The 18,112-nt window shown below is 37.6% G+C and overlaps 1 protein-coding gene across 1 annotated transcript in view; it reads left to right on the forward strand.

Moving 5' to 3' along the window:
• Nucleotides 1–18,112, forward strand: part of FMN2 (formin 2) — a 372,667-nt gene that overhangs the window by 332,092 nt on the left and 22,463 nt on the right. The window contains exon 13 of the mRNA XM_035010926.1: nt 9,606–9,755. Within this exon, the coding sequence (XP_034866817.1) occupies nt 9,606–9,755 (150 nt within the window). The remainder of the gene's footprint in view (nt 1–9,605; nt 9,756–18,112) is intronic.

Below are 18,112 nucleotides of genomic sequence, written 5' to 3' on the forward strand. Positions count from 1 at the left end.
ATGGTTAAGCGTCTGCCTTCGGCTCAGGTCATGGTCCCAGGGTCCTGGGATCGAGTCCCGCATCGGGCTCCCTGCTCCTTGGGAGCCTGCTTCTCCCTCTGCCTCTCTCTCTCTGTCTCTCATGAATAAATAAATAAAATCTTTAAAAAAAAAAATTAAAAAAAAAAGTAGACAAATTATCTCCTATCTCTGATGGCAGTGAGTGCCTTAGAGAAAAATAAAGCAGGAATATTGGAGGAGTCCAGTGTTGCAATCTTTCTGTGGCTTTTCATGTATGATCTCACTTGAGGAGGTAAGGATTGAGCAAAGATCTCAAAGAGGTGAGAGGCAGCCATGTGGATTTTGGGTGAAGAGCATTATAGGCAGATGAGAAAATGCAGAAATGAATGCCAGGGCCTGTGAGTCCAGATTGCTGGGAGCAAGAAGCCAGTGGGTAAAGATGCAGTGGTACTATTATGTTAACTGGGGTGGAAAGTCTCTTTGACATTGGTAAGTAAAGATATTGATGACTCTGAAAATCAACCCATTTTTTTTTTAATTTTTAGAGAGAGAGCACGTGCATGCATGCATCATGGAGGGGGCCTAGGGAGGAGCAGAGCGATATATATAGAGAATCTTAAGCAGGCTCCATGCCCAGCATGGAGCCCTATACAAGGCTCAATCTCACGACCCTGAGATCACGACATGAGTCAAAATCAAGAGGTGGACGCTTAACTGACTGAGCCACCCAGGCGCCCTGAAAATCAACCCGTCTTTAGATTACTCATCCCGGATTGCTCTTGTGGATGCATCCTTTTTTCTATAACCAGGATTATTTCTGGAGCACCCAGGCACATACCAAAAAGTCCTCTCTTGTGTTGTTTTAGACATGCTTTCAGGTTGTTGAAGAACAAATATCTGAACATTTTCTAAACATTATCTCAGAAGAGTTTACCCTTCAAAGCATATATTTGATAACAGAGCAGCTGTTCAGAGGGTGATCTAAGTCTGAGAGCACCAGTAAATGTCTGGGAGCCAGCAAACCTGAGGCATAGCATGGCTAGTGGTTTGTCCAATACCTTGACTTGTTTATTTGTTAACCCGAAGTAATTGAATCGAGATTGTATTCTTCTGTAATATCTTTGCCTTGCCATTTGTGGTATCTGGTACATAGTTACTACCTACTCACTGATGAATTAAATGAAAGCGATAGTGCCCTTTTCTCGAACTTCTACAGAGTAGGTGCTGCCAAAACTGTTGGGCTTAAAGGCAGGGTTTTATCTAGTGCTTGGCTAGGGGTAAATCCTGTTCTTAGATGGGAAATAACTGATAGCAAGGACAGACAATATATCAGTTTTAAAGATTTCATTTGCTTTTCCATATAGATCATAACCTGTGGCAAGAAAATACTCTTTTAGGATAATTACTAGCACCTCTTTTAGTTGTAATAAGAACCAAGTTTTGAGTCATTCTTTAGGCACACAGTTCCCAGAAAGAGAACTGCCTTAAAAACAGACGAGGAGTTTAAAAGAATATAATTCTCATTTTGTGGTATGGCCCCTTTTCAAATAAGGAAACCAAAGCTGTCTGTTTTGATTATCTGTGGAACATAACTCATAGTCAAAAACAATATCCAGTAGAGGTCTTTCAAGCAATGTTCTAGCCTTTTAAAAATATTTCTAGAATGCCATTTTAAAAGATGCTTATAGCCGTTACTTCTTTGTATTAGCCTTGTGTGTGTGCATTTGTAATTAAAAATTCTTCAGGGGCACCTGGGTGGCTCAGTCAGTTGAGCATCTGCCTTCAGCTCAGGTCATGATCCCAGGGTCCTGGAATCGAGTCCTGCATCAAGCTCCTTGCTCAGCGGGGAGCCTGCTTCTCCCTCTCCCTCTGCCGGCCACTCCCCCTGCTTGTGCTCTCTCTCTGTCAAATAAATTTTAAAAAGATCTTTAAAAGAAAATTCTTCATTATGGAAAAGTTAAGACATGTGCAAAGGTAAAGAATGTACAGTGATCCACCATGTAGCCATCCCCCAACTGCAACAATCACCAATTTGGTTCCCTCTAAACCCCTACCAACTTACCCCTCCCATAGTATTTCTGAAGCAAATCCCCAACAGATGTAATTTCATCCATGTACATTTTGGTATGTATCTCTGAAAGATCCCCTTTAAAGAACACAACCACTTTTACCCCTAAAAATAAGAAGAATCCCTAATGTTACAAAATACCCAGTCTCTTTTCAAAAGTCTAATCAGCTCATGTATATTATAAATGTTTTTAATTTGTTACAGTATGTTTGAAACAGGATATAAAGAAATTCCAACCATTATAATTAAATAATATCTTTTAAGTCTGTATAAGAATTTCTCTTCCAACACTTCTTTTCCCCTTTAAATGTATTTATTGAGGGAACTAGATCATTTTTTCTTGTCTTAGTTCTCACTTTTATAACAAAATACCCTATATTGGGTGGCTTAAACAATAAACATTTATTTCTCACCGTTCTGGAGGCTGGAATGTCCAAGATCAGGGTGCCAACAGATTTGGTATCTGGTAAGGGTCCTCTTCCTGGCTTGCAGACAGCAGTCACCTTGTGTTCTCACATGTCAGAGACAGGTGGGAGTAGCTCTGGTTCTTCTTCTCTTAAGAGCACTAATCTCATCATTGCGGATACTCTCAATACCTCATCTAAACCTAATTATCCCCAAAAGGTCCCATCTCCAAATACCATTACATTGAGGGTTAGGTCTTCAGCATATGAAATTTTTGGATACAAACATTCAGTCCATAGCAGTCCTATGCTGTTTCTCCAAAGTCTGGATTTTCCTGATTTTATCCTATTAATGCAGGTAAACATGATCCTCTGTCCTATATTTCTTGCAGGTTAGTAAATAGCTCTAGATGCTTAGTTTCAGGTGTGAGTATTTTAACAATTATTTTGTAAGTTGTGGTATGTTCTACCAAGTGGAAGTATATCATATTTGGTTGTCTTTTTTGGTGATATTACCAGTCTTTGACAATCAGTGTCTAGATGCATTAATTTATAAGGAATTGTAAAATGGTGACAGTTTTGTCATTTTTCTCAGTTATAAAAGAAAAACATTTCCTCGCTTGGCAGAGAGCTATTCAGTGGAATGGTTCATATAGGAAATGAATGTTCTTTTTTCCTTAGTTTTGAGGTTTTCAAAATAATGAGGTGGTTATCTAGCATCTTCCAACATTAAGTAAATACATTTTTTAAAGTTTTAAGCATTATGATGAGCTCATTGAAGCAAACGTATTTTTAGGTATTTCAGTCCTTTGCAGTTATTATTCTTACTAATACAAAATGTTCCATCTTTAAGTTCACTTCTGAGTTATTTTTGACAGAACCTTCCTTACTATCTTCTTTGACAGGACGTTCCAGGTTCATTTTCTACATTTTTTCCCCCTGTCCTGGATTAAGCTATTTCTTCAAGCAGCACTGGGATCAATATTTAGAATGGTCTTTGGAGATCACAAACCTGGGTTCTACTTTTATTGCTATTGAATTAGTACTGTGACTAGACATGTTAGTAGACAGAGCTAGAATTAAAGCACATTGTTAGTTCATACTTCCAGTTCAAATTCAAGGCAGAATTCTTAACTGTAGGGTCCAACATCCTGTATCCTTTCTCATGTTGAGAAACCTGAGCTGCCAATCCTTACATCAGAGTCTCTTCTGTCATCTTGACTTTCTGAAACTTATTTTCTAGTAGATTCTTCGATAATTGGACATTAGGACAATATTTCTTCAGTTTGTTCATACTGAAAGCAGTTCTCCTGTGCCCTTTATATTTGAAAGTCAGTTTGGTTAGATATAAAATATTTGGTTCACTCTTTCTGTCTTTAGTATCTTAAATATGTTATTCCACTGTCTTCTGACATAGCATATTATCTGAATATATGATGATAGTAAGGGTTTTTTTCCTTTGTAAGGAACTTGGGTTTTTTTTGCATGATGACCAAAGGATCTTTTTTTTCTTTTTTCTTATTTTTTAACTACAGTAGTTTTACTAGAATATGTCTCAGGGTTGATTATTGGCATGCCATTTTAACATGTAGCTTCAAATATTTTTATTTATTTCAAAAAAATGTTCCTGAATCACATTTTAAAATATGTGTTCTGTTCCATTGCTTTGGTTATCTTTTGTAGGGGCTTTTATAACACACCTGTGGGAATGTCTTATCTTCTATATTTGTAACTTTCTCTTTACTTTCTTCACTTCTCTTTGATTTTAAGTTTTTTCTTTCATTTTATCTTCTATTTCTATCAATAAATGATACATTATTCTTGGTAACTCTTGTGAGTTTCCAGTTCAGACTTCATGTGTGAAATATTTTAAATTTCATAGTTCTTTACTAAATTCTACCACCTCATTTCTGAGTTTTTCTACTTTGAACTGTGTTTATTATAGCCTCTGTCATTTTATTAATTTCTTCTAGCTTGTCTTAAAATATTAGCCAACAGTTTTCATCTGTTTATAGGCCTGTTTCTGGCATGTTCTCATTGGTCTGTAGACCCATTATTTTATCCCGGGTTTCTTTTTTCTTTTAATAACTACTAAACATAAGGACTTAATCACAATCTCCTTTCAGTTCCTTCTTTCTCACTCTCCTTCCATCTCTCTCTTTTTTTCTTACTTTCATTCTTTCTTTGTTAATCGAGGCATAATTTATACAATAAAACAAGTTCAATGAGTAACTACCATTCAAACATGATACAAAACAGCTCTGTTGTCTCAATCTGTTTACCCCACACCTCTGTGAAGATACAATCATTATTTTGGTTTCTATCAACATAGATTAATTTTGTATATACTTGGAGTTCATGTAAATGGAATCATATAGCATGCATAATTTTGAGCATGATGTTAGCTATAGGCTTTTCACAGATGTCATTTATCTAATTGTGTAAGTTTACTTCTATTCCTATCTTACAAAGGTTTTTTCCTCTTTTTATAATAATGAATTCCTGTTGAATTTTTTCAAATTTTTTTCTTCATTTATTGAAATAATCATATGGCTTTTCTTCTTTACTCCACTCATGTGACAGGTTACACTGATTGCTTTTCAGATGTTAAAACAACTTTGTATTGGCATAAACTCCAGTTGTATATGACGTAATATCCATTTTTAAAATTGCTGCATTCAATTTGTTAATATTTTATGAAGGATTTTCTACTTATGTTCACAAGGGATATTGGTCTATAAACCTTTCTATTTTTCTTTCATATGTTTTTATTTTTTGGTATCAACATTAGAGTAATGCCGGCCTCATAAAATGAGTTGAGAATGTGCTCTCACTCTGTGTTTTCTGAAAGAGTTAGTGTTAAATTGGCATTATGTCTCCATTAAATATTCGTAAATGCACCTGGGAAACAATGTGGACTACAAGTATTTGAAAAGGGATATTTTTGATTACAAGTTTATAAAAAATTAATTTTTTATTTATTGAAATAAGTTTCAGTTATTGAAATAACTGAAGGTACTTTCAATTTTTTTAATACATCTTGGCGTAAAATTGTTGATAATGTCTCATATTATACTTTTAAGGTCTGTATGATCCATCATGATAACCCTACTTTCATCTACGGTATTGGGTAATTTGCATTTTCTCTTTTTTTCTTTATCAGCTATGGTAGGTGGTTATCAACTTTATTAAACTTTTCAGTAAGCCAGTTTATGATCTTGCTAATTTTCTGTAAGGTTTGTTTTCCATTTCTTTGTTTTGTGTTCTTTGTATTATTTCCATTCTTCTGTTAGTCAAGTTCAATTTGCTCTTCTTTAGTTTCTTGAGTTAGATGCCTATATTATTCTTTTTACACCTTTATTTTTTTAATTATAGGTATTTTAAAGTTCCAAATATCTAAGCACTGCTTTATCTGCTCCCATATATTTTGATATTTTATGTTTTCGCTTTTAGTCTGTTTGAAGCTTTACTGCTCTAGAGCTTTCTCTTCTGTTGCTTGTGCACAGTGATAAAAAAGAAAAAAACAAAAATGACCTCATACAGCCTGCACATTTGGTTAGTACTAACACTTCATATATTCAGACTGCTCCCAGCCTTTTCAGAACTTACTGCAGATCTTTTCTCCTCTTGCATGCGTTAGAGTGTATAAAACCCCGTCCAGTTTCAGCTGCGCTTCTCAGATATCCCTTACACAATTTTCAGGGGTGCCTGTTTGTGATTCAGGGGTTCTTCTGTTTTTAGGGAAGCCCCCCTGTTGCTTTCCTTTGCCTCCTCCTATGCACACAATATTACTACTTGGGTTTTGTGTTGTCAATGATTTGTCTCCCCTGTTTGCATTTTGAGGTGTGTGGTGATACTGGACACAGTGTTTTTGCAGATATTTTTCTATTAGCTTTGGTTTTTCATATCTCAGTTGTTCTCTCTGTTTTTATGTGGGGATTCAGAGAGATTTCAAAACAATTCTGCTGGAGCTATCTTTTCAGAACTCTGGGGCTACCTTGATTGTGTTGCCGAGCAGTATATGTGTACTATTTCATGTTTGTAGTAAAAGAAGTGTAGGACTGATCTTTTCCAGAGAGGTCTACTTAGGAATCCTGATTACAGGGTCTTGATTATTTGGTGACCTCTGGAGTTGTCTCTTGCTATGATGGCTGCATTTTCTTTGTGTTAGAACTGCAGTTCTTTTCACTACTGGCTCCTAGTGTGTCAAGGTCATTTCAAGAGTCTCACAGAACAGCCAGTAGTGAGGAAGGTCCTTGATAAAATGCCTGCCCCCTTTTGTGTTCTGTGTTGCTGTTTGGTGGATGGGACCCTCCTGGATTCTGACTTAGGGGAAAAAAAAAAAGGATAATTCAGAAAGAATGGAACCTATTCCTTCCACCCCCCCCCCCATGTAAATGGGTATCTTTCATTAGCTGAATGCCACCGAATACCGGACAGGATTATATAACCAAAAATGCCTCTGGCATACAAGGTACCTTGATAACTTTTAGAAATTATTGCCTATCATTTATTTGGTTATCTTTGAAAAGTGCTTATGCTTTATTCTAGGGAGTGGGGTGGTTGAATACAGTTGGGACAGCATTCGTGATCCTCAGATAATTCTTCACTTTATGTGTCATTCTTAGGAGACACATTCTTTCCCCATGGCCATTTCCAAAGAAATGGCTACATACATAGCTCATCATCATTGAGAATCGTGCTGTTCAGCAGTTTCACACATTGTCTGCGGTTCAATTGTAGGATACTTGTATGTCTCACAAATTCACTAAGTTTTGCACAGAGAGCATTTTTTAGTGAAAAATGCTTGCTTCTTATAAAGTTAATACATATATTGCTATTTTAGTTTATAACATGCGAGTACTTTTCATTGAATCTTTATGATAACCTTGAAAAGCAGACATATCCTCCACTTTATAGATGAAGAAACTGAAAAGCTCAAAACTGAAACTCAAAAGTCACTGCCTTCTTAAAGCTCTGTAGGCAATTTATGACAAAGCCAAGGGGAAATTATTCAATAATTAGAATAATTACTACCAGTATCAGAAACCTCTATGCATGCCAATAATTCAAAAATGTCTGCAGGGAACAAGGTCACATGAATGATTTTTAATAAATCAGCCTCAATTGGATTATTTACAGTTTAGAGAAAATTTTTAGTAAGTATTCATATTTCATAATATAGAATACACAGTATATATAATGGAAAATAATATGCAATACAAAATAAATTTGTTTTGTGTTGAAGCATTTAACAAACACTTTGGAAGTTATTTTTTTGGAATTCAATTGTTTATGATTCTGAGTCCTATATTCTCTCCTTTAAACCATGCTGTCTCATGATAGAACTTTCAAAATGTTGTAAGTGGCTAAAGAGATGAACCAATTATTACAACTTAGATATGTCTGCCCAAACAAACTGGCTTGGTCTGTAATGATCAATTTACGAAGCATAAATACCAGGAAATGATGGAAAAGAATGAATGGGTAGTCAAGGATTTGAGACCTGATTTCTGCCATACAGGTCATAAATTGTCTTTAGGCTTATAAGGAGAATGACCGGTTTTCTCAGGAGGTAAATATGTGTATGCTTTATCAGTTTTAATAAAATATGACCTAGATATGTCTTAGACAGTTCGTGCTCCCTGACATCTACTCTCCTGGCAGTCCTCACCCCATCAACACTTTCTGTGGATGAATTTTGATGTCCTTACAATAGCTCAGGGCAGCCAGATTCTCACATACCATATCCACTTAACAGCCTGACTCTCTCTCAGGATTGACTGACTTTACTGTGTCATTTTTCCTACTAGGCTAACTAGGGAGAAATACATAATTCCCAGGAGCTACACATTTGGTCAAATACGTGCTGTCATCTCTCCCCAGAATCTAAAAACTGGTGTCCCTGGGAATCTTACTGCTTAGAGACTACCGTGAGGCGAGTTTAAAAACAGAACAGACTAGCCCATTGGTCATAGTCAGGGTGGCTGTGAATTCTTTATTTTGTGTGTGATGCTCAGTCTCCTTTACCTTCTGAGCATGTTCACCCTACATATCTCATTTTATTAATGCTCATCTCAATGAGATTTTTTCATATATTTTTCAGGATAAGGATTTGAAATCAGCTATATGACAAACTGAATACATACACAGATGTGTGTTAATGTACGTATGTGTGAACACATATTTTTAATCAACCAATGCAATATGGCAAAATCAAGTTGCCTTAGAAATTTTTATTTCAGAGTCAATCAAACTTGAGCTTTGTGTAGCAGCAAAAGTGCTGGCCCCCTGCCAGGGTGGGAAAAAAAAGGGAGGAGGGTGGGCAAAGGTTATTGGAATGTCACTCCTTTTTGCAGCAACTCTGGCCATACGCTGACTAGCAGCCCAGGTGTCCTCACTATGACATTACCAGTTTTATTGGCCTAGGTCCTTTTCAGGGCATTTTTTATGGGAATGGAAGACTTTTGTTGAGTCATAAAGCTACCATTTACCAGTTGTATGTTCTTTGTCAACTAGGCCTTCTGAAACTCTCCTGAGCTTCATGTAGTTGTATTATGAAGCAGCACCTTCTAAAGACTGACACGATCAGTCTACTGTCACAGGGCTGGCTGCCATATTGGTATCCACTCAATGATATTGCCATGATCTGATGAGAGACTTTGTCACCATGTCCTGGGACTCGCTTTTTTCTTTTCTTCTTAGCAATGTAGGAAACCAAACTGTATGTAAGCAATATAAAATACATAGAGAATACGTAGTAGTTTGGGGACAAATGGCTAATATTTCATTTCTTTAGAGTGTAGAAAAAAATTATAGACCTGCTACTTACAATATGTCCCAACTTGACTCAGATTTATCTCTGAAATATGTCAGGCACTTAGTGATTAACTTTGAAAATGGAATTGGACCAAGGATAGTTATCAGTATATGGAGGATTCTTATCAGCTGCACTATCTGTATCCAAAACTCTAACATGAAACCATAAATGACTACTGTTGATGCTTGAAGAGTTTGAGTCTTCTTAGTAATAATAACTGTGTATAAATGAAATCACCGTTTGGATGGAGAAAGAATATCCCATATTGGAAAGTAATCATAGCTTTTATGCTCGTGTGTGTGCGCTTTGACAGCTTTTTGGAGACTACAGCCTATTTCTTCATGAAACCAAAAATTGGAGAGAAGGAGGTGTCCCCAAATGTTTTCTTCAGTATCTGGCATGAATTCAGCTCTGACTTTAAAGATTTTTGGAAGAAAGAGAACAAACTCATTCTACAAGAAAGGTAGGTTTTTTTCATTTGCACAATGGCATTTTAAAATTGGTATTTTATTAGGTGTGACACCACTGGGGTTGCCAACTTTTATAGCCTGAATGAATAATTAGATGGCCCTCAACCTGGGATATCAAGTCTAACAGGGTGCTGAGAACTGACAAAATTTGGAGTTTGAATAAGAAGGGTTGGCACAGAGGCTATGATGCTACAGAGAACAGCTGGGAAAATGGTTTGCCAGGACCACCATCTGGTAAAACAACTTCTGTGATGAGGAAACCCCAAAAAAAGCAGAGCATGTAAGTTGAGTGGAACAACCCTGCTGAGATGATAAACCTACTCACCTCAAAAGGCCAATAGCAAAGACTATATAAAGGTAAGATAAATCGCTTGTGTTTTGTCTTGTTTTTGCTCAATTCATGAGATATTGTCCAAATTTCACCATTTGTATTAAAGTTTCTGGCTGATGTCACCAAGAAACAGATGATCAATATTTTTTTAAAAGATCTTTCAGGATTCTTATAGAATTACACCACATTTCCTAAAGTAAATCTTTTTCGGGAATGAAGGGAAATTTTTTCTCTTAATATATGAAATAAAGTCTTTGTCACTGATTATGAAATTCCATAGAGGCACATTAAATATTAATTCAGGAGGAAAGCTAGCCCTCCCAGGACAGGAGCCCCAAATAGCTGAGTCTACTGGGAGAATGAAACGAAACACAATCAGCACTATAAACCAAATGCTAAAACTGAACCAATTAGTATACTTTCCAACATCCTTGCACTAACAATGACTTTGCTTTAGATCTTTAGAACACTTGCCTCCTAAGGGACTTTGTCATACCACAAAATTCCACAGTTTCTGCTTATTGTCTTCCTTACATACAAAACCATGATTATGCACCTAGTTTTCATTTGTAACTATATTCTGATAGGACACATCCTTAAATCAGTTGAAATTAATTGCTGGCTTTTTTTGAGCACATAGACTGTGTTATGAGTGCTAACTCATACAATTAATTAGTTAGATTCCATGGTGTTTTCAAAGAAAAAACTTTATACCTCAGTGAATAGTAGATGGAAAAAGAGAGTGGTCTGAACAGAAGGGAAAATACTTTAAATATCCACTCTAAAGACAATAAGAGTATTCTACTCCAAAGTGCATCATTATGGGTTAACCTAAAAGATGCAGTTTTAGTCAAAAGTCTATGCAGGTGAGATAGGAGAGATAATTACTGAAATACAAGCACACTTACATTGTCATTTATGTCCTTCAAACTTAACTATATATTACCTTTAAAAAATTTTTTTTACCAAGCAAGGACCGTCAGTTTGGAAAATTGTAAAGAGGAACCTTTTTTTGACTTCAGCACATTACCTACAACGTCCCTTTATGTCCCTCACTGGTCCCTCTCCATGGGCCTTTTTCATCTCTAATCTCGACTTATTCCCCTGGAAAAGGGCCGATAACTCAGTCACACAAATGCACAAATCTGACAGATGACTATTTCTTTTTCTTCTAAGATATTCATTCATTCATTCATTCATGCATTCATTCATTCATTTAATTGAGAGAGAGAGCAGGGGGAAAAGCAGAGGGAGAAGGATAAGCAGACTCCACACTGAGCCCAGAGCCTGACACAGGGCTCGATCTCACCACCCTGAGATCATGACCTGAGCCGAAATCAAGAGTCAGATGCTCAACCGACTCGAGCCATCCAGGTTCCCTTGACAGATGAGTATTTCACCACGTACAGCTTGGTGGCAGGGGCTAGAGTCCTAAATGAGAGTGGAAGTGAGAAGAGATAGGCGTGAACAAGACAGAACTGCTGGCGCTGTAGTTTTGGAGTAACTGTTCTGATGGCACATCAGGGAAGTACGTAAATCATAGCAGAAGGCTGGCGTGTTCCTGTGGTGGTTCCTTGGGAAGTCCTGGGACAAGAAGGTGGGTGGACACTTTTCTCGTAGTTTTCCTTTACTTGGTGCATGTGTACATGAGCTGGTGAGATGTCATCACAGGGGAGCTGTTGAGACTGACTAATTCAGTTGCACAGCTCCCCAGTGAGACTCAGTCTCATCCAGCCTGTGCTCCATGAGTAGAGTTGTGTCTCTAGGGTAACACTTTGATACCAAGCCACTATTCCATGATATTTTATGCGTTTAACATGACCAAAACTAGCTTTTCTTCACTGGGTATCTCGTAAAATCAACCAGATGCTGCTTTTATACTTCATCCTGTGCTTGTCATGTTCTAGGACTATACTGTGGCTTTTTTGACTCAACCCGTGGTGATTCTGCTTTTTGACGCAACCTTTGGTGACTTTGCTCACCCCTTGGTGGCGGTGTTGTGAATTGGCAGATTACAAGTGCCCTTCACTGCAGACTTCCCATCGTTCAGTATCATTTGCTTTTAACAAAGGGCTAAGGAGGACTGTGTGGCAGGTGAGCCTGTGCTTCTCTGCCCTTTAACTTCTGAAATTTGTTACACCTCCCAGCAGATAGGCTGCTCTGATAAGCAAGACCATTGGTCTGACTCATTTGTAGAAAAACTTTGTCCCTTTCCTTAGCGTAGGGCCAGTGACACCATTTCCAGGAAACAGTGCAAAATGAAAATGTGGGGCGCCCCTTGTTAAAAAATTATTAAACAATTTCAAGGCAGCAAGTACAGAGCCCTTCCAAAAGTGCACAAACCACACCCATAAGGCAGCCTTGCCCTAGTGTAAGCTTTGTATCATATTTTCTGTAGGTAAATGGAAGGGTATTTTAGGAATGCTTCGTACCCTCAGACATCGATAGGAAGCGGGATGTGGTCAGTTAAATGTGTTCAACTTCTGGTACAATCTGTGATGATCTGAGTAGAACTTCACATAGCACTACAGATACCTAAAATGGGTATCTGCATCCCCGACCTGATTGTTCCTTTCTCTGTACTCTGTATTTATTATCTGCGTATTTTGTTTAGTCGGTTTTATACTATGATGATGCCTAATAATGTGTCTGTTTTTATTTTATACCATAACAATTTTGATATTTGCATTTTAGTCTTTATTTCCCAGTGAGATGTTTGCGTGTTCATTTCTGATGTAGCTCTCACTGTCACTAAGCCACAGTGCCTTTTCATCCTTCTGGTCTCCATAAATATTTGCTGATTTGACTTGTTACGTCACTGCATTTCTCCCAGACATGGGAATAAGAACTTAGCTTATGAAGTAATGAACATGCTTTCCTACATAGCTTAAGCTTATCATTGTAAGGAATAATAATAAAAAAAATTCCAAATACCTTAAGCAAAAAGAATGGCATTGTTTAGACAGTCAAAGCACAGAAGGGCAGGGATGGAACTTGCATGTGGATTGTCTGAATACAAAAATTCTAACTGCAGTCTGTGGGGGTTAGTCGGGTGCGTCCATGCTGTCTCTCACTATCTGTCTTTCTAAATGTCCTCCTTTCTCCTCCACTTCCTCCTCCTTCCTCTTCTTCTCCCCCTCTCTCTTTCTCTCACTCTATTCTCATGCTCTCACTCTCTCCCCCTCTCATCTCCCTACCACCACTCTCCTCTGTGGTTTTGTCTAGTTTCCAAGTCAGGCTATTCCTTTAAGGGTGGACCCACGGCCATTGGTCACAGCCATGGCTCCCATTCTCACAACCCAGTAGGAGAGAGCACTCTCCACCACCTAGAAACATTCTGAGAAAGAACTCTGGATGAGTTATGCCCAGTTCTGGATCAGGCACTGTGGCCAGAGGTGTGGGGTACCATAGTTAGTTCAGCAGTTCACAAACCCAGTTGTGCAGCCAGAGAGGAGGGCTTCCATAATTGACAGTCCCCTTTGTAGCAGTCACTGGAATTAGGGAAGAACAGTTTCCAACAAAAGTAAATAATAATATTACTACCCCAAATTTATTAAGCCTTTACCTGCGTAATTAGCAGAATGTCTTAGCATGGTAGAAAAAACCTGAATGGTGGTTTCATGATGTTCCTTGGTCTAATTTGGAATTCACAGATTGACTATCTTTAAGGTTGCAAATCCTGTAAAAGTATTTCTTATCCCATCATTTCTATTTGGTTCTGATTATAGGGTCGTGGTAACTTTGTGTTTTCTGGCTTTGTCCTGATGACTCCTATGATTGAGTACATATATTTCTTGAATTGGTGAATTCCTACACATCCATGAAAGGAATTAAAACGGTCTGCTCTCTTTCTAATTGTTGTGGTTTGGAAAACATGAGGATTTTTGAGTTAGCTCTTCCACTTACCAGCCTAGTCATAGAAAGTCATAGTTTCCTAAACTGCAAAATGGAGATAGTAATACCTCTCTTGCAGCGTTATTGTGTAGACTAAATGAGATAATATAGAGTATATAACAGTGTCTACATGCCAAATGCTCACTGGCTCTTCCTCCATCATTTAATATAAATGATATCCTGATCATGGCTACCTACAAATGTAACAACATATCGATAAGGCATGTTAAGCATCTTAACATATTCAGTGGATACAAGGCATTTCTATGACTCAGTTACTTTGTGGGTAGGTAAAATGTCTTGATTATGAAGCCAAGGGCAAACTTGTTTGAGAATGTTCACACGGTCCATCCCTCTATTATTTACATCATGATATACAAAGGAATTCCCGTTTTGATGCTTTTAGACAACTGACCCATTGGTTTTGTCATGAGTCAGAAAAAGTGTTTTTTCATGTACTTGCCACTAGGCATATGCAATTGTTAAGAAATCCTTCTCAAAAAAGAAATCTAGACTTGTTATCACTGAGCAAACCCAAAACATATGAAAAATGTTTAAAAAAATGAGCTTGGCTATATCCAGAAGATGGGGGCATAAACCAAACATCTGCCAAACATCTCTGCCAAACATCTCCCCAAAGGGCTCACAGAGCACCAGTGTTAATAGGTCGGGAAGTGGGCAGTCCTCAGCTCTTTTATTTTCAGGAAGACAGTAGGAGCATCAGTATCTCCTAGCCACCAATGAACCCTATGGAGCTTGGACAATAAGAGCTATATTAATTAGAGGAAAGAAGTATGGATTGATTGGGAATACATGTGCTTTTTGACCCTGGTGGGCTTGTGGTCCTGGGAGAAGACAGGGGGGCCCAAAACAACTCCACTTCTCACTTTTGCTCTGTTATAAGCAGACTTCAGTTTTTCAGCAGTCTTCAGCTGTATAATTATGTGAGGTTATTTGTAACTATTCTCACCTTCCATATGGAGCTTTTATTATGCACAGGAGACATTCAAGTCCATTTGGTGAAGGTCCTGTCTTCGTTGAACTAACAGCCTGGCCCAAGTATGGTGTTATATGCAATGGGAGAGCCCTGGGACAGGAGTGAAGGATTAATTCTGTCCAGAGGACCTTTGACAAGGAGTTTGGAGTTGGAGTAGGATTTTCGCAGGCGGTCCAGGGAGGTAAGGGCATTCTAGGCAAGATGATGTGGCTCTGGCAACCCCATAGTGTGCAGTGTGGCCTATTGGAATTTTATTTTTAGTTGACTTAAGACATTTTAATTTAATAAATCAGTTGTGACATTAGTAAGGGTTATGTTTAAAGTGTTGTCTAACTTAATTTACTGGTTTATTTTATTTTGAGACAGGTAGTCTTTGATGACCCAGGAGAAAGGATAACTACTCCTCTAATTGCGCAAGCATGTGGCAATCAAGTCTAGTTTCTGCCCAGCTGAAATCTGCAATTAGGGGAAAAGGATTTGAATGCTTGGCTTTAGAAGATTATGCATTAAATTGGAAAGCACATCATGCCATGTTAACATTCCTGTTTCCATAATTTATATTTGAGTGAGCTGTATGTTCAGATTTAAGTAGGATGTTATTAGGGTAGAAGGAAGCGACCATTTTCAAAGGGATTGAAAATAAATCTAAAGAATGGAGATAAAGAAGGAAGCTTTATTGTTATGTAATAATGTATTTGTTGGATACCTAGGTGAACTTGCCTCTTGGACTGCATTGTTGCATTGCAGCATTAAATGAATTTAGCCAACCATTTACCCCTTTAACTGAGGCATCAATGTCTAGAGAAACAACACATAAAGAAATTCTCTTCCTACTTCTGACTTTCTATAGCAGAAGCTTCGGCACAACAAATGACAATGGAATTGTGGTGAATGGAACCTGAGAATGTGTAGGGAATGTGATCTACATTCATTAAAGGAGTAATTGATATGTATTAAGACATAATAGATAATTCATTTATTTATTAATTCATTCAAAATTACTTATGTCCTACTGTTGTACTGGCCATATTTTCGGGCCATATGGTTCTTACCCTTTAGTGAGAGAAGTAGACAATAAAAAAATAAACACAGTTTTAAATTATAGGTTGAAATTAGTACTGTGAGGAAAATAGTGAACCATTTTTGCCAAGCAAAAACCAGAAGAGTTTCACTTAGAAAGCGTGGTCAGAGGAGGCCTTTCTGAAGAAGCAGTATTTATGCTGACACTTAAAGAATTTGAAGGAGCAACTATGTTAAGGGGCAACATGTATGTGAGTCTGCCAGGAAGAGATGTAGGAAGTTCAAGACAACATGACAGAAAAGATGGGGTGCACTCTAAGAAAGATGAAGGCGTTGAGATGAATATGATGAAATAGACAGGGGCCTGATCATTCAGGCTCTTGTAGATCATGGTAAGAGATTGACTTCTCTGCACATGCAATTGAAAAATCATCAAAGGGATTTTTAAAAAGGGAATAACTTGATGTGATTCATGTAATGAAAAGACTGTTGACTCAAATGGGTAGTAGATTGGGCAATGGTATTGAGAAACAATTTAGGAAGTTAGTATAGTGGCCCAGGTGAAAGATGTGATGCTGTGGACCAGGGGGAAGGTGACAGAGATGAGGGGAAGTGGGGGTGTTGAATATATACTTGGGAGGTATACCTACACAAACTTGCTATTCGCAGGTTGCGGCCTGTACCGGTTGTAGAGGGTCAGGAAACTCTAAATCTCATCTCAGGTATTGACAAGCTCCTGTTAACCAGGATGTTAGAGATCAAGAATGCAAACTTTCCCTTTCTCTCCTAAAATGATGTACAAAGGCAAGGTTGGGGAAAGCTGTGAATCCTTGGCTATCAGGAAATTCATTTTCCAGAACTTAGTTCTCCAAGAATGATGTAAAATCATAAGGTGAACATTAGATGGAAAAGATCTTTGCATTTCTTCTTGATCTTGCCATGTTCCAAGACATGTTTTTTAATCTTGGAAAATCCTTTCTCAAAAGCCTCATGTTCAAGAATGGAAGAAACTCACCCTCAGGGTTTCTGGTTCCGACTCCCCATCAGAGAATCAGGACCAAGAGCCAAGAAAGTAGCTTGTCCAAAGACATTTTTTGCTTTGAAAAGGATTTAAACATTGTGGTACCTTCCAGTAGATTTGTAGAGGCTTGTAAAGTCATCTGAGCAGTTACTAGTTTCTCTTAAGCATTTGCTAAAAATGTTTTTTGTCTTAGCATGTTTGTATATGTCTTAGCAAAGTTTGTATAAAACTATTTTGGATCAAAATAAACTCCATGGAATAGATATTTTAAATTACCTATTAAAAAAACATCCATAGCTTATATGGGCTGAAATACAAGCTGTTTCTTTACAAGCAAGATGGTATTTTGAAGGGGTCACTTTAAGTTTCATTAGGATATTCTCAAACAACGTGATGATTATAATCTGCTAGAGGAGGAGGTCTAGATCTGTTAGATTTGAATAATGTCAAATTAACCAATTCTTAGGTTTGTGTAGGCTTCTGCTAGAACCTGGATTTTTAAGATAGTGAAAAATTTAAGAAGTCAGAGGCTCCCCAGAGTTCATTCCCACTGTGATATTCTCCATGCTGATTCTGACCTCTTCGAGCAAAGGAATTCCACCTGCTCGGCCTCAGGATTCCACTCTCAGACACCACCCCTGTTCCCATTAGTGGGAGTGAATCTTTAGAGAAATGAGAAATGCTTCTTAAAAGTTTGGGATTCTAAAGTAAATAATGGATAATCAGAACCTAGTCATGAGAAGTAAAGATGGAAGAGATCGTCTCTACAACAGATTTGAAACTGATGGCAAAGTTTAGACCAAGACATGTCGGGAGTTATTATATTTGACAAATAACAATTAACTTACTTGGTTTTGCTGCTGAAGTCTGGTTAAGATTTAGAAGCAACTGTGTGATAAGGCATCAAACTCAATTTTAAAAGGAATCATTTGTGAAAGCATGTGCTGAGTGTGTATGTATGTGTACTGGAGGGAACCAAGAATGGAGATCAGTACTGAAGAAATTTAAGAATATGTATTTTAATATAGGACATACAGAAGAAATTAGGTAATATTCTTGTGTCTTTGTGGGGAGGAAATGAAGAATG

This window comes from Mirounga leonina, unplaced genomic scaffold (assembly GCF_011800145.1).
Source record: "Mirounga leonina isolate KUSES-001 unplaced genomic scaffold, KU_Mleo_1.0 Mir_154, whole genome shotgun sequence".
In the NCBI taxonomy this organism is placed as follows: domain Eukaryota; kingdom Metazoa; phylum Chordata; class Mammalia; order Carnivora; family Phocidae; genus Mirounga; species Mirounga leonina.